The sequence below is a fragment of the Lactuca sativa genome, chromosome 6 (assembly GCF_002870075.4).
Source record: "Lactuca sativa cultivar Salinas chromosome 6, Lsat_Salinas_v11, whole genome shotgun sequence".
Taxonomy (NCBI): Eukaryota; Viridiplantae; Streptophyta; class Magnoliopsida; order Asterales; family Asteraceae; genus Lactuca; species Lactuca sativa.
In genome coordinates, this window is record NC_056628.2 from 72,674,150 (window position 1) to 72,683,733 (window position 9,584).

General features: G+C 37.7%; 1 protein-coding gene across 1 annotated transcript; it reads left to right on the top strand.

Annotated features, from left to right (window-relative positions):
* Positions 1–4,121: 4,121 nt before the first annotated feature.
* Positions 4,122–9,278, top strand: LOC111890250 (lipoxygenase 2, chloroplastic-like). The gene is made up of 8 exons (XM_052764651.1): positions 4,122–4,534; positions 6,146–6,405; positions 6,492–6,729; positions 6,822–7,139; positions 7,216–7,412; positions 7,491–7,792; positions 7,883–8,149; positions 8,250–9,278. Exons 1-8 carry the CDS (start codon positions 4,174–4,176, stop codon positions 9,007–9,009), a joined length of 2,703 nt encoding a protein of 900 aa, XP_052620611.1. The 5' UTR covers positions 4,122–4,173; the 3' UTR covers positions 9,010–9,278.
* Positions 9,279–9,584: the final 306 nt, after the last annotated feature.

A 9,584-nucleotide genomic window follows, 5' to 3' on the forward strand; every position in this document is an offset into this window, starting at 1 on the left:
TGTAAACTATAAGCACGAAGCTTAGTGAGTTCCCCCATCGTACCACATACCATACAATCTCATAGCATACATACTGCCAGGCAATTCTGGGGTGTCCGACCTACCCGGTACGACCATTCTGGGGCGCCGACCTACCCGTACGGCCATTCTGGGGTGCCGTCCTACCCGTGTCAAGCCATTATGGGGTGTTGACCTGCCCGTCGGTCCTAACAACCGACCCTTGGGGACTATTCCACCCCCTATTGCTACTATCACATATATCATAACATAAACATATTATCAGACATATATGGGGTGTCCGAACTACCCTTCGATCCTAACAACCGAACTTGGAGACTATTCCCGTCCTACTACCACTATCACTACATATAATATATCATGCCAACATATAAACATATCATCCCATACTGTCATACATATCTGGGGTGTCCGAACTACCCTTCGGTCCTATCAACCGAACTCTAGTACTATCACATATAACATAACATGTCAGCATATAACATATCAGGTAGTAGCAAACCTAGATGAATATCACAAAGACAATCATTTAACATATGACTCCTACTGGTGGGCCGACATTGTGGCCGTAGACCCACCTCTACTGGAAGGTAACTCACCTCGAACAAGTAGCTGCTGATAATCCGTGTGGGAAGTCTCTGTCTGCTGCTGCTTCGGAAATCCTCCGGCTACAATCCCCACAAACACTTAGTCAGAAACTAACATCTACTCTTAGGGTAAAATGACTATTCTACCCCCAATCAAGTCCAAGTCAAATTCAAGTTCAAGTTGACCCGACTCGCCGAGTTGGGCCATCAACTCGCCGAGTCCCTCACCCTTTACTCGCCATCATCCATGACCCCACTCGTCGAGTTGGGCCGTCAACTCGACGAGTTCTTCTCTCATATGAGCATCACATGAAACTCATCCGACTCGCCGAGTTGATGAACAACTCCTCGAGTTCACCTTCATCTGATGAACAAGTTCTGTCCTCGAACAACTCGCTGAGTTCATCTTCATCCTTAAGAAGATTGCCTTGGACTCGCTCCAGTCTTGACCAATTCCATACAATCGATTTAAATGAGATCTAACACACCAAAACCATAGATCTGGCCTCCTAATGTCCACTTTATACGTAAAGTTCCAAACTTGATGCACATGCATGGGGTTTTTAGCTAAAAAATCCACATAAAGTGTCCTATAATGTGCATGGGGCTCGCATGGTCATAAAATTGGCACCTTTATGCCATGAGACCCCTCTTAAGGTCCAGATCTGAAGTCAAAACCCACTCAACACTTCCATTTCCAAAACATGACTTAGCAATCCAAAGAGATCCCAAGTTAAAGATGAATAAACACATAGATGAGTCAAGACAGGGGCATTATACCTTGAAGCTGCTGTAAATGAAGTAAAATCTATGGATCTACTTGCCCCAACTCGAGTTCCAAGCTCCTTCCTTCCTTCCAAGCTTTACAACCACACAATAACACCAAAAATGGCCTCAACAAAGCACAAATGGCTAGGGTTTCAATGAGAAGTGTTTTGGTAGCATAAGGGACAATATGGCCTTCATATCATTGCTTAAATAGGGTGCAAACCCTCAGATTAGAGTTTTTAGCCGAATAGTACCTACTCGCCGAGTTCAACACTTAAGTCCCGCTTCTACTCGGCGAGTTGGTCCTTCAACTCGCCGAGTCCAAGGCCAAGATGCGAAAAATATTTAGAAAGAAATATGTACCAAGAACCAGGTGCTACATCTATGAGGGGGATAGAATACAGCAAATGAACACCCAAGTTCACTACACCTACAGGTTATAAGCCTGCCAGCGTTCCACTGAACTGTCTAGAAAAGTCCGTGGTCGTCATCCGTATTCTGCTGGACGACTAGATCCCAATCACATCGAGGTCTCTCGTCATTTTTATTTCATCACACATCACTATCTACCCATGTTCTACCAACATATTTGTAGATAAAATATAGTTGTTTATATACAACTTAAAACATGTATAACATATTCATTCAATACTCATACCACATAACAAATAGTATATAGTCACATAGCACGTATTTCATAGAGTATAATTCATATATGTGTATTATCAGAAAGCAACTACACACTTACTCATATCATATATCTAATACATTCATCAATACTTGTATTAAAATCATGTATATGAAAGGGACTATCCACTCACTTGCTAAGATGTTTATCGGACAGCACTACGACTCTAAATGTAGTATTCTTCGGTGAAACTGTGATCTTCACACACCAGGCTTCTCGCGGGCAAAGCTTCGGCTCGGAAACTCTTTCCTTCTCTGGATATTCGGGGCTTCGGGACTCGCTTCGGGTCTCGGGATGATACTAGGGCTTCGGGGTACTTCAAGACGGCTAGAGAGAATACCGGGAGTGAGAGAGTGGGGAATTAGCAACCATGGCCGACTGCCCCTCAACTTCTATTTATAGGGCTGAAAATCTATGCTCACGTCGTGAGCCACTAATGCTCACATCGTGAGCTCGAATATGTCACTGCATTTGTCATGGCCACTTGCCCTGGAAGACGTCCATCACCTGCTCACATCGTGAACACTATGCTCACGTCGTGAGATCTAACACAGGTGGAAGTTCGTGCCCCGAACTTCAGAAATTCACATCTTTCGCATACAAGCTCCGTTTTCGACGTTCTTTATATCCACGCATAGGTGAGATTATGCTCTACCACTCTCGTTTAGACTCCGTCGGCTAATTTTGAGTTTAACTTTTTATTATATTATTTTTAGTAGGCCGGGACATGAAAACTCTGTTAGAAATTCATAACGTCTTCATCTGACGTCCGTTTTCGTCTGTCTTTTCACCGTTGGACTACTATAGACGAGATCTTCGATTCCCGTTTAGATTGTTTCAGCCAAATATCATTCGATCTCAATTTCGAGATTTGAACTGCATACCGCTAAGGCGAAACTTCGAAAAATCATAACTTCCTCATACAAAGTCAGATTTAGACGTCCTTCTTACGCACACTCTCGGTTTAATGTATTCTATGACTTTCATTTAGACCACTAAGGCTAAATATCGCTCTATCACAAATTCACTATTTATGTCGTGCAGTGTCATGCCGGTTCTGTCGCGAAATTTCAACATGTCATAACTTCTTCGTTATAACTCGGATTTCGACATTCTTTATATACCTGGAACCCTTGACACGACCACTACAACTTCCTTCATAGATATTGAGCTTATCTAATATTTTATTATTACGCTTATTTTTATTCTTAATTTATTTAAGTCACACAATTAAGCATAAAACACATAATACTCAAATAATACATTCTTATTATCTCAAAATGAGTTACAAAGGTTAACCTAGACTATTACATCAACATTTATGTCTAGCCCAGAAACACGGACGTTACAAAAAATCAAAAGTGTTTGGTCAACTCTATAGCAACTATATATTGTCCCATTAGGATCCTCTATAGCGACGACTTTTGTCGTCGTCCCTATAAGTTTGGTCCCTATAAATGTTTATTCTTGTAGTGTGTGTCATTTCCCCTTTTAAAATAGAAAAATAAATCTTACAAGCAATAGCAATTTGAAGCTGTCAAATACTTTGCATGAAAGATACGAGGGATTAAATTTTGTCAATAACGTCTACACATACAATTACAAATGCGAATTTAACGTCGCTGAGGATTAGTTAATGGGAGATCGGAACTAATTTAATTTTCTAATAAAACTGATGAATGTGTGGTGTGACACATATTTAAATTTAAAACTATCGTAAATATTTTTTTTAATTAAAATTGAAACAAACCTATTTTTAAAAGAGATTTCCCAAACTGTCCTATTTATGAAAAAAAAACTCATCTTTTTCATATATGGTATGGGCATGGCTGGTCACACTAAATGCCATATTTTATCAACATGTTTTTCATTACGAGATCATCGATCTAATGAAAGTAGCACGAGTTTTTTATATATAGTATGGACATGGCTGGTCACAATAATTACTACAAAACAAAAAATTAAATTCATTATTTTATTAACATATTTTCATTATACTAAATTATCTCATGAAAGCAACACACGGTTTTTACTATAAATAGAAGGTACCCTTCCAACTCCAAAATCACACAACCAAGAGTGAGTAACTTGGAGAAGGAAACATAAGAAAACATGTTGAATTCTCAGATCAACCAAACTCACTCTCTCAGCAACCTACTCCCACTGCAAAATCCCTTCGTCGCCGGTGATGCCACCACACATTCCTCCTCCTCAGCCTACTCACCCGCCATTCTCCGCCACCCAACCGCCACCAAGAAATCCAATGCCACTCGCTCTCGATCCACCTCAGCTGGCAAAATAAAAGCCATAACAATTCCGTTTCTTACCAAGACCACCGTCAAGGGTGTCATCACCATCCAACCAGCCATCAGCTCTGCCATCGCCGGAGTAGGTATTGGCGGTGTTGCTGATGGTGTCTCTGATCTTCTAGGGCGGTCCTTCTTGCTCGAGCTAGTTTCCAATGACCTTGACTGTAAGTAACTTTGATACGTTCTAGATGTTGTGTGATTTCAGAATCAAAATAAGATACATATAATTTGGTAATTATATATATTTACCACCTAGGTTTTATTATTACAAAATTTCCAATAAGACAGTTACTTTTGTTCTAAAAACTTGAAAGAAACTAAAATGGAATTTACCAAAATTGCTAAATTAATTATTGAGGCATATTCAAACACTTATCTAGTTGATCTGAGTTTAAGAAATTTAATTAATGAATAAAATAATTGAACATTATATTATCTGTTTTTTTAAGTACCACTCATCTACATGATCTCTATTTCGGATTGTTAAAGACAAATTTAAAATCTTTATACTTTTGTTTCTTATTTAAGGTACCAGTTAATGTTAATGTAGTCAATAATAGTTTTATATAAAGTAGTCAATCTAAAAATCTCTCAATATATATATATATATATATATATATATATATATATATATATATATATATATATATATATATATATATATATATATATATATATATATATATATATACATCGAAGAAGTCAAACTCGTGAGTTTAGTAGAGGCTGAATTTATAAAGTTTTTCATAGTGGACGAGTCGTGAATTGTATTTTATTGATATATATAATAATTAATTAAACTCCGGAGGTTTTTAAAATTGTTTTTGTGATGTTCTTATAAGATATATATCTTAAAAATATGTAAATATTTAAATCGTTTTTCCAAAATAGTTTTTATGGAGAAACATGAGAGACTAACATATATAAACACTAAGATGCTTAGCACCAATATGTTATATTGTACTAACACTCTCTTCAGAGTACGAGAATATATATGATTGTGTTGAGCTACCGAGTACAAAATACTGACTCTCAATATCATATAAGATACATGTAGATTCAAAAATTTTCACTAAAAGTTGTGTTGTTAAAAAAAACGGATTTTCTCTAAAATGAAATTCCTTGCGAAGATAAAAGAGAATTCAAACTTATATAAACATTTATATGGTCTTTTAATTTTGCAAGGATATGGATACTTATAACAATGTTTGTTCCGTAATATTTCAAGACATAGTATTTTTCATTTAACATTTTATAGAAATAAAGATAATAACTTACAACAAATACTAATTTGTAGTAGACAAATACATGAAAAACATAATTTCAGCCCGATATATTCAGTTATATTTTTAAATTCGTATATGTTCTTATTGTTATCTTTTTACCAAATGACAATTAAAAGAAATTTTAAAAGGATAAAAATTCTACAAAATTTATTTATAAGTATTATCCTAGAAAGATGCTTGACGATAAGATTTGCCACATCTATTTCATTCTTTTGATGAGTAAAGTAAAATAACTAAAAATGTCAGTTTTTCTTTATGGAAAATTGTGATTGGAATAATTTATACACCCAATCTTCTTACTTATCTTTTCGCTACATTTGAGATTTACGTTCCCCAATTTCCAACAGATCACCCGGTCAAAAACCTGTCAACTTATACATATTCTAATCTATGATAAGTTTCGATAATTTTAATGCGAAAAATATGAAACTTAAAGATAATTTTTATTTAGAATAAGGTGTATAAAGACTGGAATTGATTTTGATACAGCAAAAGGCAAGCAGAAGACAGTGAAGGCGTATGCAAGATACGAGGCATTAGATTTTGACATTAACGTCTACACATACAAATGCGATTTTGATGTCCCTGAGGATTTTGGTGAAATCGGAGCTATTCTTGTGGAAAATGAATACAGCAAGAAGATGTTCTTCAAGAAGATTGTTCTTAACAACAATATCACCTTCACCTGTGAATCTTGGGTTGCTTCCAAGTATGATAACCCCGACAAGAGAATCTTCTTCAGCGACAAGGTTAATCTAACACTAATTTGCTTCCTTTCACTGTTTAATAGCCATCGACGTTAAGTACTAATTAATCTCTTTGTTTCTAATTATAGTCTTATCTTCCATCCGAAACGCCGGAAGGCTTAAAGTCGTTGAGAGAGAAAGATATGGAATCTCTTCGAGGAAATGGCCAAGGAGAGCGAAAATCTTCTGATAGGATTTACGATTATGATGTTTACGACGACCTTGGAGCACCGGATATGAGCTTAAGTTTAGCTCGGCCGGTGCTCGGCGGCAACGATCATCCTTACCCTAGGCGGTGTCGTACTGGTCGGCCAATGTCTACAAAAGGTACGTACAAACTTAATTATCTTCTTTCAGAACTAATTGAATTCCTGTAAACGTGAATAATTAACTAAATACCAAACAATATATAACTACAGATCCATTATCGGAGACGAGAACTTTGCTCCCGTTTTATGTCCCTAGCGATGAAGATTTCTCAGAGATAAAGGAGGTGAATTTTGGAGCGAGGGCATTGTACTCTGTACTCCATGCAGTTGTACCCACTTTAGACGCTATTATTACAGACAAAGACAAAGGCTTTCCTTTATTCAGGACCATAGATATGCTCTACGATCAAGGCGTTAATGTTCCTGCTCCTGACAATGGACTTAAAACTGTTTTGCCTAGACTTGTCAAAGGCGCTGTTGATACCGTAGACGCCGTGATCCAGTTCGAGACCCCTGCAACCATCGATCGTAAGCTTTGATCTTTCTAACTCGTTTGTTATTTTAGTTTTTGGGTTTTGTATATTGATTGATGTTCTAATTGTAGGTGACACATTCTCATGGTTTCGTGATGAGGAATTTTGTCGACAAATGCTTGCGGGTCTCAATCCATATACCATACAGTTGGTGACGGAGTGGCCATTGACGAGTAAACTGGACCCTCAAGTTTATGGGCCACAGGAATCAGGTATTACCAAGGAGATCGTGGAGCAAGAAATAAAAGGTTTCATGACTCTTGAGCAGGTAATTGATTCAAATCAGAAGATGGAAACTTAATCTCTTTTTATTGAAAATAATTCATTACAATCATGTTTTTTGTAGGCTTTGGCTGAAAAGAAACTGTTCATGTTGGATTACAATGATCTACTACTTCCATACGTCAACAAAACAAGAGAGCTTAATGGGACAACTCTTTATGGTTCAAGAACTTTAATGTTTCTTACTCCCACCGGAACATTGAGGCCACTAGCCATTGAGTTGACCCGACCACCATCCGACGACAAACCACAGTGGAAGCATGTGTACACTCCTGCCTGGGATGCCACTGGAGCTTGGCTATGGAAGATGGCGAAGGCTCAAGTCCTCTCTCATGATTCTGCTTATCACCAACTTGTCAGCCATTGGTGGGTCCCCTTACTTTACATGTTTTTGTGTTTTTCAATCGAAGTATGAACTAATGATTTGGTTTTGGATGTTTTTGTTTGTTATTGTAGGCTAAGAACTCATTGTGTGATGGAGCCTTACATAATTGCTACCAACCGTCATCTTAGCCAAATGCATCCAATCCGACGGCTACTCCTTCCTCATTTACGATACACCATGCAGATCAATGCTTTAGCTCGTCTTGCTCTCATTAACGCTGGTGGTATCATAGAGTCGACATTCTCTCCTGGGAAATATTCCATGCAAATTTGCTCCGACGCATATGATCAGCTATGGCGTTTTGATCAGGAGTCGCTTCCAGCTGACCTAATTAGCAGGTAATCTTTATGCATGCAATCTTTTTTTGTTAACGTAAAATATATAATTAATCAAAGGTTTTGCATGACGTAGTATCTCTGATTATATTGTATCTTTTAGGGGCTTGGCCGTTGAAGATCCAAATTCACCACATGGTCTGAAACTAACGATCGAGGACTACCCATATGCAAATGACGGTTTACTCCTTTGGGATGCGATCAAACAATGGGCTACGTCTTACGTCAACCACTACTACCCAAAAGCGAATCTAATAGAATCTGATGTAGAGCTTACACAATGGTGGGATGAAATTCGAACAGTTGGGCATGGAGATAAGAAAGACGAACCATGGTGGCCACAACTCAAAACCCAAGAAGATTTGATCGGAATCGTTTCAACGATCATGTGGGTGGGCTCCGGCCACCATTCAGCTGTCAACTTCGGACAATATGATTTCGCGGGTTACTTCCCGAACAGGCCAACGATGGCTAGAACCAAGATGCCTAACGAAGACCCAACAGAAGAAGAGTGGCAATCGTTCATTAAAAGGCCTGAAGATGCTTTGTTGAAATGTTTCCCTTCGCAAATCCAAGCTACACAAGTCATGTCTGTCCTTGATGTTCTATCAAGTCATTCACCAGACGAGGAGTATATCGGTGGATATATAGAGCCGGCATGGGCAGCGGAGCCGGCTATCAAGGCGGCGTTTGAAGAGTTTCGGGGAAGTTTGGAAAAGTTGGAGGGAATCATAGACTCGAGGAACGTCGATCCTAAATTGCACAACCGAAGTGGTGCAGGATTAGTTCCGTACCAGCTTCTCAAGCCATTTTCCGGTCCCGGGGTAACCGGAAGAGGTGTTCCGAACAGCATCTCCATCTAGTTCCGTACGTTGTCTTCCACAATAAAGGTTTTCGAGATCTATGGTCTGATGGGTCTTTGTGATAATAAGCTTATAATCTGTAGTTTTTGTTTGTTTTATTGCGATTTCAAATAAATTCATGTTGTGGTAAAACTTGTTATCGCCAGCCTAAAGAAGCGAACTTAGAATAGATCTAAGTAGGCTAAGTTATGTAATGCCATCTTCTAATATCCATCGTTCCACTATCTATACCAATAACTATACCGTTTTATTTATTACGGTTTAGGTCATTTTTGGTAACTTAAATTTTGGTTTTTTGTTTATTTGGTCATTTAACTCTTATTAAATTTTAAAAAAGTCATCAAACTTTTGTGCTCATTTACTCACTTAATTTTTGGTTTGGTCATATTTAGTCACCTAACTTTTAAAATTATGCTTATTTAGTCACTAAAATTTTAAATTTTTTCAAAAGTTTAGTAACTAAATGAGCACAATTTTAAAAGTTAGGTGACTAAATGAGCACAAATCTGAATGTTAAGTGACCAAAACAAAAGTTAAGTGACTAAATGAACAAAAAGTCAAAAGTTTGATGACCT